This window comes from Budorcas taxicolor, chromosome 2 (assembly GCF_023091745.1).
Source record: "Budorcas taxicolor isolate Tak-1 chromosome 2, Takin1.1, whole genome shotgun sequence".
Taxonomy (NCBI): Eukaryota; Metazoa; Chordata; class Mammalia; order Artiodactyla; family Bovidae; genus Budorcas; species Budorcas taxicolor.
The window spans coordinates 99,947,237-99,962,815 of record NC_068911.1 but is presented as its reverse complement, the minus strand read 5'-3'; the positions used below and the strand labels follow the sequence as shown (position 1 = coordinate 99,962,815).

At 35.3% G+C, this 15,579-nt stretch overlaps 1 protein-coding gene across 1 annotated transcript in view; it reads right to left on the bottom strand.

Moving 5' to 3' along the window:
• Positions 1-15,579, bottom strand: part of LRP1B (LDL receptor related protein 1B) — a 1,834,206-nt gene that overhangs the window by 1,191,182 nt on the left and 627,445 nt on the right. Inside the window, exon 5 of the mRNA XM_052653145.1 lies at positions 14,113-14,241. Coding sequence (XP_052509105.1) covers positions 14,113-14,241 — 129 coding nt within the window. The remainder of the gene's footprint in view (positions 1-14,112; positions 14,242-15,579) is intronic.

Sequence of the window (15,579 nt, the reverse complement as noted above, 5' to 3'; positions counted from 1 at the left end):
AACATATATGGCTCAAATTTGTTTCTCTCTTTTCCTTAACTATTGTATTAATGGAAAAATCTCTTGACTGAAATGAATGATATTTAGAATAAGTATACACTAGCAGCCCACTCCAGTGCTCTTGCCTGGAAAATCCCATGGACGAAGGAGCATGGTGGGCTGCAGTCCATGGGATCGCTAAGAGTCGGACACGACTGAGCGACTTCTCTTTCACTTTTCATTTTCATGCATTGGAGAAGGAAATGGCAACCCACTCCAGTGTTATTGCTTGGAGAATCCCACGGATGGGGGAGCCTGGTGGGCTGCTGTCTATGGGGTCGCACAGAGTCGGACACGACTGAAGCGACTTAGCAGTAGCAGCAGCAGTGCCATATGTCAGAAGAAACTATCTTATCACATTTTACAGAAGGAAAATTAAAACATGAATCAAAAATGGAAACATTAAAAGGCACTAAAAACAGTATTGGTCCAAGCAAGAAAATGCAATTACTGCAATTATACTATAAGTTATCTTAGCACTACCTTTTATTGTCATAATGCATTTATGCTAAGCTACTATTTTACTGGATGAAAATGTTTTATTTATTGTATTTTTTATTTTATTTTTTAGAATTTATGGATGTAAGGCATTTCAACCAGTATATGAAGCAGAATAATCTGACTTCAAAAAGTATATAATCTAATAGAAAAATTAAGTAAAATTAGTATAATTAAGCATAAATGTCTATATCATCTGTCTTCAAGAAAGATATGATCTAATAGAAAAAATAAGTGTGATTAAGTATAAATATCTATATTTTTGAAGTCAGGTTTGGTACCTTTCATCAAACTTGTATAGTAACACTGAATTCCAAAGAATGGTTAGATATATCTTCCTATGGTTGAATGTTTGTTTCCCCTAAATTCATATGTTGAAGTCCTAACCCCTTAAGATGACAGTTTTGATGAGGATTGGACACTGCTCACATGATGAAGGAGGAACCCATATGAATGGGATTACTGCATTATAATAGAGGCTCTAGAGAGATCTCTTGGGCCTTCTGCAAGATAGGACAAGTCTGTATCCCAGAAGACAGCACTCACCAGACCGTGCTGGTGCCCTGATCTCAGACTTCCAGCCACTAGAACTGTGAGAAATAAATTTCTTGTAAGTTACCCAGTCTGCGGTATTTTGTTATAGCAGCCCAAGTGTATGAAGATTTATCTGTTAGAGTTAGAAGTTCCTTAATGATGATAACATTTTATTTCATCTGTGCATTAATGGATGAACAGAAATTGAATGTGTGGAGAATTTTTTTTTTACAAAAAAAGAAGAAAAAAAGGAAATCTGGTGAAACAAAAAGCTTGGACAAAAGCAAAGATGTGGGAAAGACTAAGATATGTTGGAATACTGACTTAAGTTTTTAGTTTCTGAGGGTGGAACATGTATTAGTGGTGAAAGTATTTCATCATGATAATAACAACAGTTAACCCTTTTGAGCATATTTTAGAAATTAAACACTATATTTTATGTTTCAGATTTACTCATTTATTGTATGCTCACAATATTTCTGAAAATCAGGTGTTAATATTTTTTATATTTTATAGATAAGAAAATAAGTATATTTAAGGTTTAAGTAAATTACTTAGGATCACAAAGCTACTAAGTAAAAAGAATTAGGTTCAAACTCACATAGGCCTTGTAGTAGATGAGAAAGTAGGTTGAGGAAACACTGCACTGGGCATTTAATGTCAAGTTGATAAACTTACTTTTAATTTGGGGTGCATTTGGGAAAAGACACATGGAATACAATATGGATAAGCAAAATATAGTGGGATAGATGCAATTCCCATTTAGCTTTTTAAACTTGTTTTTACTTTTAAAGTGGTGTAACAAAACTCATATCAGATGGGAAGGGAATTTGTAAAAGTCTTGTTTTACATTGCCTTGGTGTAGTATTGCAGAATGAGGTTGTAAAGGCATTCAGTTCAGTTCACTTCAGTCACTCAGTTGTGTCTGACTCTGACCCCATGAATTGCAGCACGCCAGGCCTCCCTGTCCATCACCAAGTCCTGGAGTTTACCCAAACTCATGTCCATTGAGTTGGTGATGCCATCCAGCCATCTCATCCTCTGTTGTCCCCTTCTCCTCCTGCCCCTAATCCCTCCCAGCATCAGGGTCTTTTCCAATGAGTCAACTCTTTGCATGAGGTGGCCAAACTTCAATAAGTTTCAGCTTCAGCATCATTCCTTCCAATGAACATCCAGGACTGATCTCCTTTAGGATGGACTGGTTGGATTTCCTTGCAGTCCAAGGGACTCTCAAGAGTCATCTCCAACACCACAGTTCAAAAGCATCAATTCTTCGGCGCTCAGCTTTTTTCACAGTCCAACTCTCACATCCATACAGGACTACTGGAAAAACCATAGCCTTGACTAGACGGACCTTAGTCGACAAAGTAATGTCTCTGCTTTTGAATATGCTATCTAGGTTGGTCATAACTTTCCTTCCAAGGAGTAATCGCCTTTAATTTCATGGCTGCAATCACCATCTGCAGTAATTTTGGAGCCCCCAAAAATAAAGTCTGACACTGTTTCCACAGTTTCCCCATCTATTTCTGTAGGTAAATGCAAAAAGCATTTCTGTATCCTTTTAGATTGATGCAGTATAGAAAGACAGAATGATTATTTGTGCCAAGATTCCTGTTGGAAGCAGTGTCCAATGGAGAGATGTAAGGCCTTAAGAATCCTCAGAGGTTTAGGAGCACACTAGATTTCACACAGGCTAAACTATCATCTGATTGGATGAAAATGCTTTATTTATTGTATTTTTAATTTTTATTTTATAAAGAAATGTATTTATGTTTTTAATTATAAGGGCAGTAACCCAAGATTATTCCTAAAAAAAAAAAATCGTGTAAACACAGGTATAGCAGCTGGATTCCTGAACAGAGAAATACTCTTCCAATTTCTCAGGAAATAGGTCATAAGAACCTAAAATGCATGGTATTTTTTTCTTAAGTAGAGACAGTATGGTGTGATAAAGTAGAAGTTTTAAATTGTAGTGACTGTTTTATGTAGATAATAGGATGTGGAAGGATGGATGTGAAAGGAGGATGTGGAGATTTGCTATTTGGGTTACAGGGTGAAACTGGGGAAAAAAAGTAGAGTCAGTTTTAAGAAATGATGATGTGTTTGTTGTTGGCATGTTAGGCCAGTGCAATCCTGTCTTGGACATTGCCAAAACTCACTCAGGTAAACTACCAATCAAGCTGAATTATAGACTAAAACAATATAACCTTTTTGTTATCTGGATATTATTAGTGAAATACCTATATCTTCATGAAGAGGATATTTCAATCTGAAGATGAATGAGAAGCAATGGAATACGCTGTTTTATAGGAATAAGGATCATTTTCAAAAAAAACAGTTAAAGCCAATTAACATACCATGCATAAAAAAAAGAGCTTCTCATTTTGTAGATTAGTAGCTCTCACAGTATCCCTGTTTCTTAATAAAGAGCCAATCTATCAGACCAAGGAAGTATTCCTCCTATTACCTGAAGACCTTACTTGAGACAGTTTGCAATATATTTAGATACTTTACTGAATTTTTTAAATTTAAGAATGATAATATATTTTAATAAATAAAATAATGTTAAATAATGCATTATTTTTTTAATCAGGAAAATCAAATATATTTATACTGAATTTAATTAAAGTATAAATATAATTAAATCAAAAGGTCATTTTGGTAACTCTCAAAGAACAATTCATTCAAATTTTAGGTTATTGAATTAATATTAAAATTAGCCGACAATCCAGGGATGCATAATTCACAGTAGTCACTGAGGAGTGGCCTATGGCAACTTCTGATTCTCCTAGTCACTTTTCTAACTGTGGCAAACAGAAACTTCTTTAGCTATAGAAACACATTTCTTCCAACTCAGACTTCTCCCTCTAAGATATAAACCAGTAATGACTGAGTTCAACAGGTAAAATATATTGGCTTATTTCAAAATGGCTTTAAAATATTTCCAGTTTGAAAACAAGGGCCCTTAAAAAAGTCACTTCTGTCTCCTAAAAAGAAAATACTCTCTCAGTATTCATATATTTAATTATATATTTAACAAAGATTTATTGGGCATAACTCACTTCTGTCAGGCACTCGTCCAAATGCTAGAGATACGGCAGTTAACAAAACTAATAAAATTTTTGTTTTTGTGGAATTTACATTTTACTGGAGGAAAAACTCAGTAAGCAAGCAAACACTATTTAGTATTTTTTGGCAGCATTAAATTCTACAAAGAAAAGTAAAGCATTGGTAGTAATATGGATGCAAGCTGTTCTTTAGAAAGAGTAGTCTAATTCAGAATATATTTAAAAATTTAAAATAAAGAGTCTGAGAAAAAGAATGGAGTCAAGGGTAACTACAGTGTTTTGATTTGGGCAACTGAGTGAAAAGGGTCACATTTACCAAGATGGTCATCATTGGAGAAAACATTGTTAGGAGAGTATCAAAAGCTTTGGGAGACATGGAATTTGATATTTCCATTAAATATCCAAATGAACTTAGTACGTTGGATCTCAGTATTTAAGTGAGTTTGGTATTTAACGAGTAAGATCTAACATGTAGGGCTGGAGAAAAAAACCTGCAAGTCTTAGTCTCTAGATGTTTAATAAAACCATGGAAAAGGATGTGTTTTTAAAGTCCTGATACAGGACGAAAGCCTTAAGAAATCAATAGAAGAAGGGAACTTGTTCAAAGCACTGAACACTGAGACGTGCAAAACATACTGGCAAAATGAGGATTACCCAGCAAAATAAACCAAGCAAAAAAAAAAAAAAAAAAGGCACAGTAAGGTATTAATAATAAGAGAACTCCAAGAATATATTCTTTAAAAGGGAAAGTATTCAAGGAGTAGACAAGATCAGTTGTGTGCTAAGGACTGATAACTGAATAATTATGCAACTGGAGGTCACTGGTAACTTTGGCAACAGAGGTGTAAGTAAGTGATAAGAATGTAAGGCTCACTGAGGACAGAGGAGGCAATAGACAACACACTTTTTGCATAACGGGAAAAGAAAAATGGAGTGGTAGCTGGAGAGGAATACAGTTATTAAAGAAGTTATTTCACAGCCTCTTTACAAGATCCTTGTATACTAATGGGAATGATCCAGGAGAAAAGAGAATATTGATGATTCAAGGAATAAAGAAGCAACTGACTGAGTCTAACTCTTATACAGTTGAGAAAAGGTGGTATGGATGCACAATTGCAGGGACTGGCCTTAGGAACAAAGTCAGTTTGTTCTTCCATTCAAATAAGAGAAAAAGTGAATAGTGCTAGATTCAGATAGATTGGTAGATTTAGGAGAGTTCCGGGTGAAAAAGAAAATTATTTTTTGACTGCTTCTTTTTCCTCAGGGGAATATGAATGATTATCATCTTCAAGTAAGGAGGAAGGAGGTAGACATATGAAAATTCATTATCTAGAGGTGGAAGAGGGAAAGGTCATTTAATCTATTTCACTGTTTCTGACAAGGCTGCCAACAGGTATAACTACATAACACGTATTTATTAAGATTACAATTTTCTACTTTGCTATTACAAAGACAGATGGGTTTTCAGTACTCAGTTGTGATTAACTTTACCAGATATATTCCTTGTAATTTGATGGTATGTTGTTCTAAAACTCTAAAGTCTGTTCAGATATAAATTATCTAATAACTTGGCAAGTATTGTCTTTCACACAAAGCAAAAATGGAGGCTATGTCAGTCCTAGCGCTAAGAAGAAATGCTCACACACATTTAAAAACACATTCAATACAATGGATTTTCTTTTCTCAGGGCTAAAATGCCTCTAAGCAGCTTAAGTAGGGAGAATATGCATATTCTGAGTTATCAAAGTCAAGAGCAAGTATGAACTCTGGGGAGCAGTGCTCAAGAGACATTCTTTAACTGCCGTTATTATTCAGTACATTGTTGTCTGCAACTGATACAGGGGAAATGCCTTGAAGGCGCTCTGAAAAAAAATTTTCTGATTACTTAGAAAAATAAAAACCTTTTTTCATTAGGTTTTAACCTTTGGCTTTCTGAGGGTTTCAATATCTCTATACTTCTACATTCCTTAAGCAAAGCAATAGAAAAAATATATATATTCATGCCTAAACTTTTTTAAAAAATATTTTTTGATGTGGACTATTTTTTAAAGTCTTTATTCAATTTGTAACAATATTGCTACTGTTGTTTTTGTTCTGGCTTTGTGGCAGGGAGGCATGTAATATCTTAGCTGCCAGATCAGGGACTGAACCTATCACCCCTGCGCTGAAAGGTGAAATCTTAACCATTGGATCACCAGAGAAGTCTGTCCATGTCTAATCTTAAAATTAAACCATCTGTAATTTCTATGAATTCAAATGTGGCTCATTTGTTTTTATTTTTCATTTTGTTGGTCCAATTTTAAGACAAAGAAAGGGAGTTAACTGGAGAACATTGCATGACCTATCACATATTCTATATTAGGGATTTCAATAATAGGTCAATAGCTAGTCTACAAAAATTAAATGCAGTGACAGAAATTTGCAGTAATATATTGTGCCATTTGTGAAAACAAAGTTTATTGATTGTCATATCTAAAGCCCACAAATGTTGCTATGTAATTCTTAATACCCAAACAAAGACATCCACAGCTATATTGCAGCTAAGAGGTTAAGTGGTAAGAAAAATGGAAGATATGCATTTTTTCTGTGTCAAATATACTTTTTAGTCATGGGTAAATCAAAGGTGTCATGACACATGAAAAACATGGCAGGTAAGATTATTATCAATCTTGCAATTTTGTTGCTGGAAAAAACATTTAAGTTATCAAGAAAAGTGTTAGACTGTGAAACTGCTGTTCTCCAGCTGAGAAAAAAAAGTAAAATTTTAAAAATAACAAAAATATAGAACATAGAATATTCATGAGGAGTTTTATACTTCAGTATTGGAAAGCTCATTCACAGTTGTGTGGGTAAAAAAAAGAAAAAGAAAAGAAAAGTAATGCTGAACTTGTTACCCTTTGAAACTTTTCCAGTCTTTTGACTTTCCTTTTATTGATCCTCAATATTCTAGTACCCTTATTCTGCTTCCTGAATGTTTAGGAAATTGTTTAAAACATCTGACAAACTTTTACCCAGCACATACTCTGTTCCAGGCACTGTTATTTCTCTGTCACTTACAGCTTACCATAGTGTACATCATTTTCTCCATGCATACGTGACTTAGAGAAAAACAACAAATCTTGATTTCTATGCTGCTCTTGGTCTACAAGCCTTCCCCCTAGCTCAGAATTACTCATATACATTCACGTCACCAAGTATCATTCATAGTTATGCCTCAATGAAATGACAAACTGTGCAAGAACTAATCCTTTGGGCTATCTAAAAATAGTAAGAATGCTAAATAGTATATCTTCACATTGTCAAGACATAATCACATGTCATTCTGCAGGGAGCTACTCTTAGCTAGATGGTAGACTGAAACAAGTCTAACCGAGTAGTTTCATAAACTACCAAGATTACAAAGACAATATTACCCTTCCTAGGAATATTTAGATTTTAACATGGGTAGTTATTAAAAACAACAACAATGCAATTATACTTTACTAACTGAATTTCAATCATCACAAGTGACTGATGAGACTATGATACACTGAACAGGGGTTCTTCCATTTCCTTCCTTTGTGTGTGTGTGTGTGTGTGTGTGTGTGGTTTTTTTGTTTGTTTGTTTTAATTCCTGGGCTCTTCCCTTTGTATACAAGTACCAGCCTATTCCCCCTACAAGTAGATCCAGTCTTGACAGAAAACTATGGATATTCCACCACATTCCAAAAGGAAAATTTAAACTATTTATTAGTAGAGGATAGTAGAAGTTAGAAATAGGAGCCATAGGAAGATATATTTTATCTCTCTTTTTTCAACTGTAGAAAAGTAAGAAAGTGCTATAGAAACAATTTTTAACATTATTTGGAGGTGTACTACTATGGATTATCAGTTCAGTTCAGTCGCTCAGTCGTGTCTGACTCTTTGTGACCCCATGGAGTGCAGCACTCAGGCCTGCCTGTCCATCACCAACTCCCGGAGTTTACTCAAACTCATGTCCATTAAGGTGGTGATGCCTTCCAACCATCTCATCCTCTGTCGTCCCCTTCTCCTCCTGCCTTCAGGCTTTCCCAGCATCAGGGTTTTTTTAAATAAGTCAGTGTTTCACATCAGGTGACGAAAGTATTGGAGTTTCAGCTTCAGCATCAGTCCTTCCAATGAACATTCAGGACTGATAATGCTTAGGAGTGATTGGCTGGATCTTCTTGCAGTCCAAGGGACTCTCAAGAGTCTTCTCCAACACCACAGTTCAGAAGCATCAGTTCTTTGGCGTTCAGCTTTCTTTATATTTCAATTTTCACATCCATAAATGACTACTGGAAAAAACATAGCTTGGACTAGATGGAACTTTGTTAGCAAAATAATGTCTCTGCTTTTTAATATGCTGTCTAGAATGGTTATAACTTTTCTTCCAAGGAGTAAACATCTTTTAATTTCATGGCTGCAGTCACCATCTGCAGCGATTTTGGAGCCTCCCAAAATAAAGTCTGGTCACTGTTTCCATTGTTTCCCCATCTGTCTGCCATGAAGTGATGGGACCGGATGTCATGATCTTAATTTTCTAAATGTTGAGCTTTAAGCCAACTTTTTCACTCTCCTATTTCACTTTCATCAGGAGGGTCTTCAGTTCTTCTTTGCTTTCTGGCATAAGGGTGGTGTCATCTGCATATCTGAGGTTATTGATATTTCTCCCAGCAATCTTGATTCCAGCTTGTGCTTCCTGGAGCCCAGCAGTTTTCATGATGTACTCTGCATATAAATTAAGTAAGCAGGCTGACAATATACAGCCTTGACATACTCCTTTCCCAACTTGGAACCAACCTATTCTTCCATGTCCAGTTCTAACTGTTGCTTCCTGACATGCATACAGGTTTCTTAAGAGGCAGGTTAGGTGGTCTGGTAGTCCCACCTCTTGAAGAATTTTCCAATTTGTTATGGTCTACACAGTCATAGGCCTTGGCATAATCAATAAAGCAGAAGTAGATGTTTTTCTGGCACTCTCTTGCTTTTTCAATGATCCAGAGGATGTTGGCAATTCAATCTCTGGTTTCTCTGCCTTTTCTAAATTAAGATTGAACGTCTGGAATTTCATAGTTCACATACTGTTGAAGCCTGGCTTGGAGAATTTTGAGCATTATTTTACTAGCATGTGAGATGCAATTGTGAAGTAGTTTAAGCTTCTTTGGCATTGCTTTTCTTTGAGAATGGAATGGAAACTGACCTTTTCCAGTCCTGTGGCCACTGCTGAGTTTTCCAAATTTCCTGGCATATTGAGTGCAACACTTTCACAACATCATCTTTTAGGATTTTAAATAGCTCAACTGGAATTCCATCACCTCCACTAGCTTTGTTCGTAGTGATGCTTCCTAAGGCCCACTTCTCTTCACATTCCAGGATGTCTGGCTCTGGGTGAGTGATCACACCATCGTGATTATCTAGGTCATGATGATCTTTTTGTGCAGTTCTTCTGTGTATTCTTGCCACCTCTTCTTAATATCTTCTGTTTCTGTTAGGTCCATACCATTTCTGTCCTTTATTGTGCCCATCTTTGAATGAAATGTTCCCTTGGTAATTCTAATTATCTTGAAGAGATCTCTAGACTTTCCCATTCTATTGTTTTCCTCTATTTCTTTTCACTGATAGCTGAGGAAGGCTTTCTTATTTCTCTTTGTTATTCTTTGGAACTCTGCATTCAAATGGGTATATCTTTCCTTTTCTCCTTGCCTTTCTCTTCTCTTCTATTCACAGCTATTTGTAAGGCTTTCTCAGACAACCGTTTGTCCTTTTTGCATTTCTTTTCCATGGGGATGGTCTTGCTCCCTGCCTCCTGTACAATGTCAGGAACCTCCACCCACAGTTCTTCAGGCTCTCTATCAGATCTAATCCCTTGAATCTATTTGTCACTTCCACTGTATAATCCTAAGGGATTTGAAGAAAGCAAGTGCTATGGAAACAATTTCTAACACTGTTTGGAGGTGTGCTCCTATGGTTCATACAGGTATTATAATTTGTCTTTCTTACAACTAAGTGTTAGTTGCTCAGTTGTGTCCTACTCTTTGCAACCCCATGGATGGTAGCCCACCAGACTCTTCGGTCCATGGAATTTTTCAGGGAATATTATTGGACTTGGTGGCCATTCCCTTCTCCAGGGGATGTTCCCAACCCAGGGATCAAACTTTGGTCTCCTGCATTGTGGGCAGAGTCTTTACTGTCTGAGCAACAACTAAGAGTTCCTGCCTAAAAAGTCTCTCCTTACCCTCACCCAAATCAGTGAAGACCAAAGTATAAGTTGTAACAGAACCCCAAGGTTATTTAATGGGCTCTGTTCTCTCTCTACTCTGGTTCCTCTATGGCAAAGAAGTATGCTCTCTCTCTCACTGGTACCATTTAAGGCAGTGCTTCTCCCCTGATGAACACAGAATTATTTAGTGCTCTTTATTTTTCTGCTACTTTAGTGTAATCAGTAAAGCCCTACAGGTACCACAGTGCTGAACACTGAGGTAAGTACTTGCCTTCAGCAAGTGGTGAGGACATTGAAAAGTACAGTTAGAGGAGACTGATCTCATCAGTTCATTCAAAATTGCCAGTAGTTCATAAGTTAAACACCCTTAACTATTATTTTTACTCTCATAGGTTCAGCATGGGCCCACTATCAATCAGGGGGGCCCATATTTAACACATAATTCTACAACAAAATCAGCCTAAGTTAAAAGAAAGTTAAATTTTAAAAAAGAAAACAGAATAAACAAAGAAAAACATTTCATGTTCAGAGTTGATGTCATTATTAGAATTGATTTCAAAAAATATTAAAGAAGTATACAGGATGTCTTATTGGATACCTATAGATGCCTGACAGTTACTAGTTTTTAATGTTTGTCCCATTCTAAAATTATGAACAATTCATTATGACATTCACATTCTAGCATGCTTCTTCCTACCTAATAATATCGTTTGCATAGTTAATTTTTTTTTTAACATAGATCGCAGACTTTCTTCCATTTGGAAATTACCTATTTTGATATTACACAGATACTTGGACTAGGCTACCTTTGAAGTTGCTCTCAACTTTGAAACACTTGATTCTATATTGCAGTAAGCAGGTCAGTCTTACTAAGGGTAGAAAAGGTTTTGTCTGTACTACATGGATTATCAGGTATGAAAAGGCCTCCTGCCTCATATTAATCTTTTCTTCCATCTGCCGCACAAACTAAAATGCCCTCTCCTATTAAAAGCATTTCTTAAAAAGGATCTTGAATTTTACTTGGATTTGGTCATTATATTGCAAAAAGAGGGACAATCAATTTACTTAATTTTCCTTATTACTATCAAATATTACATTGAAAATAATGTTCCACAGGCAAGCTTTCAGGGTGACTAGTTGGGGAGCAATCACGATTTTATTTTGTGCTAAGCTAGTTCACCTCCTTAATAGCAGCTTCCCAACCTACTGATTCTGCCACTCTGCCTTCACATAAAGGGCTACTTATCCTCAGACCTTTTGCTTTCTATTATCTAGTAAGGCCTTTGCAGAACTTTCCTTTTGTGTGCAATTCTAGCTGCCTACTGTAGTCTTTGGGTTTGATTTTTTAATTATTTAATTTATTTTAATTGGAGGTGAATTACTTTACTATATTTAGTGGGCTCTGCCATACACTGACATGAATCAGCCATGGGTGTACATGTGTCCCCCATTCTGAATCCCTATCCTCTTCCCTCCCCACCCCATCCCTCAGGGTTGTCCCAGTGCACCAGCTTTGAGTGCCCTGTTTCATGCATTGAACTTGGACTGGTGATCTATTTCACATATGGTAATATACACATTTCAGTGCTATTCTCTCAAATCATCCCTCCCTTACCTTTCTTTTTAATTATACACATGCATTGTTTAAATATCCATGTGACCTTTAGAACTAGTCAGTATATGTTATAGACTTGTACTCATTTACAATATTATTCATTCTTCCCCAATTACAAACCACAGGAACATTCCCATGAAAACTGTGTATTGTTCTAATTATATACTCCAATATTATCATCAAGCCAACCACTTAGAAGTGAAGTCATTTATATATTCCATCATCAATAGTAGAGTCATCAAATATCCTTGATGCATAATTAATATCATATGCCAGCCCTCTTTGGTTACATTTCTTTTTGTCAGAAACCAGTCCATGTAAAAGAGAGAAAGTCCTTTGAATAGGGTTTATTACGCAACATTCTCCCTGTGTATTCACAGCAATATTGAGTGGATCAATAAACGAAAAAGCCTTTTACTTCTTTCATCTGTCAATATATTAATTCAGAATTCTCAGAGGTAGGAAAAAAGAGTAACATATAACTTGACCTATTTTTTTCTGGAGGATTATACCTGAAAATAAATAGAACCTCATAAACCAAGTCAGCAACCGAAAGAAATAAACAAGAAGTAAAAGAGTTCCTTTCTTGGTAATTTTCTGTACAAATATATTTTGTAAATCATTAAGCATACTATCTCAGAGAAATAGTTGAAATTGCAACGTGAGGTTATGATGTAAAGGGAAGCAGCAGTAGCTTGCAGAGCAAATCCAATGCTTTGCTCAATTTAGTTTCAGGAAAGGGAACCCAGTCCCATGTCTAATTTCTCAGTTGTTAATAAAACAGAGTAGGGGGACATTGATTAACTTATTACAAAATCATAATTTGAAAATGCATGAAATGAAACCTAATTTGGAGGAAGTTAGAAGATGCCAGATGGAATACCATGTATAATATTTTCATATATTGTCTCCAAGCTAATTCATTTCATGCACACACACACACACACACACACACACACACACAAACACATACACAAAACAGTGTTATCCTATCATCAACAGAATACCTCATTAGCAAACCAACAATACTTAGGGTTTACTTAGACTGAACACTGTGTAGAAAACGTAGGCTTTATATGCATGTAAAAGATAAAGGGAAGGCAGTTTTGAAACATGAAATGAAAACACTTAAGAAGACAACACTCGTTTTAGTAATCTTAATTAGAAAGAACAATTTGTTCTTTTTTCTTTCTTCCTTCCTCCCTTTCTTCCATAAATACACACTGAATACTTACATGTTCCAGGCAATTTTCAGAACTGATTAAGTAACAGCAAACAAAATTGACGAGTTCTGTACTCTCATAATGCTTATTTTGTTCTGGGTAAACCCAATGATAAACAATTACATAAATAAGTTCATTTCAAATGGTATTGCTATAAAGAAAATAAAACTGAAAAGTCATACTGTTATAGAATAGGTATGAATAAATAAGTATAGTTGGGAAATAAGATACTGTTGGAGAGAGTACACACCTTTAAATAGAATGGTCAGAGGTCATTCTGAGTGTTGACATTTTAGCTAAGATTTGAATGATAAGAATGTGACTATCTTAGGCAGATCAAACAGCAAATGAAAAGACCTCAAGAAAAGAGAGAATGGCTGAAGGAGAAGGAAACTAGGCTGTCTGGTGTATGATAAAAGGAGAAGTACTAGGAGATGAGATGAAAATTAAATGGTACCAGATCATTAGCCTTTAGAGGTCCTGTGAGAAGTTGGATTTTATTCTCAACGTAAGTGAAAGTATTGGGTGATTTTAAGCAAAATAATGGTGTGGTCTGGTTTATATTTTAGCAGATAACTTTATTATGTGATACATGAATTTTAGAGGGAAGCAGTAAACGACAGAAACCATTTAAGAATCCATCATATCCAGGAGAGAGAGGGGTAGTTCAAATCAATTAACCCATTTTCTTTGAACAGGTTTTTTTGTTCATTATAAACTTCCTGTAATGCAAGGAGTTATGTAGTGATCAGTGACAACTAAAAGAACTGCTCTGAATTTGCAAGTATGGATCAGTGAATTAAAATGAAGGAAAGATCTATTTCTTCAAAGTCATATTACTTTATGACATTTCTAATGAAAAGGAACTATAAACAGGAAATGAATTCTGGAAGGACAAAAAAATAGGTAACTTACCATTTTTGGCTTTGCAGGATCTATTGTCTGGCTGCATTATGTAGCCCTCCACACAACTGCAAGCATAGGATCCATATGTATTTATGCAGGACTGGCTGCATGTACCATAAATAGCACATTCATCTTGATCTAAAAGGAAAATTGGCATCATTTCTAAGGAGATTTATGGTTGGGTACTTTTTTCCCCCTGAAGAATATATTTTTTTTCCCCAAACTTTGGAAATAGGCTATTTTTTTTTTTTTTTTTAAGAAAGAGCCAACTCCAACATATCTTTTCAAAACCACAGAATCTGAACATAAAATTCATTATTATTTTAAGAGTTATGGACAAGATCAAGCTTAAAATAAAGTCGTTAACTTTAACGAATTTATTTGCATTTTTGATGGCCAGGTTAAAAGTCCTTGGCTATTTGTGCAAAGGCATTACATGCACTCTGATGAATATTTGCTCAAGAGTTCTAGTGTTTATAAATCTGTTTTTTTCAGTATTTTAACAAAGAACTAATCTGGAAACACAGTTTTCAATGAACACATTAAATGAAATTTCTGGGCCAAGATATGTAAACTACCCTCACTAAATCAAAAGGAGGAAACTTAAATATTCATCAAAAAGAAAAATTTTATCTTATTTTATATTTTAATATCTATGGACCTCCTCCTATTTCTTTACTCCTTCCACTCCCAATACTTTTTTCCTCCAGCACTTGTCCAAACCTCTATAAGCAGCAGGTACTTAATGATTGTTCACCAACCAGACAAATTAAAAAAAATCTGTCAGTTAATAATTTAGACAAATGTGTATTCAGTCTGTCTTGTGTACCAAGCACTATACTAATCCCTTAAGAAACTAACACTGATAAAACCTGGTTTCAAATTTTGAAACAAGTCTAGTGAAATAAGAATCTCATTTCTATGCATTTCCTTATAATGAAGGCATTCTAGTTATGATAGAAACAAAGAGAGGTAAATGAACCTGCTTGGAACTGAAAGGAGGGTGTTAAGTGAAGGCTTCATACTGAGCTGAGATTAAAGGATGATTTAGATTTCCTCAGACTAAATAAAAATGGATCAGATGGGAAGAGGTATTGCAGTTAAGCAAAACAGCATGTGAAAAATCATTGGGATGACACAGTAGGGATTTCAAACAATTTCAAGTGGAATAAGGGTAAATTTAGGGAAATAGTAAGAGGTAATGTTGGGAAAACAGTCTAGGGATGAGATAATGAAGTTATTTGCATGCTTAAGTGCTATAACCTTATAGGCATTGGGAAACATTAATTATAGGAGTTTTATGATCTACTTTGTATTTTAAAACTAAATAAAGTCATATGAAAAATGGATTAATGAATATAGAGAAAGAATCCGGGAAAATGACCTATGTGCTAATTTCATATAACTAATTGTGTTTAGAAGTCATAATAGTTTGAACTATAGTGGCAATAACAATGGGAAGAGGGAATAGACTCA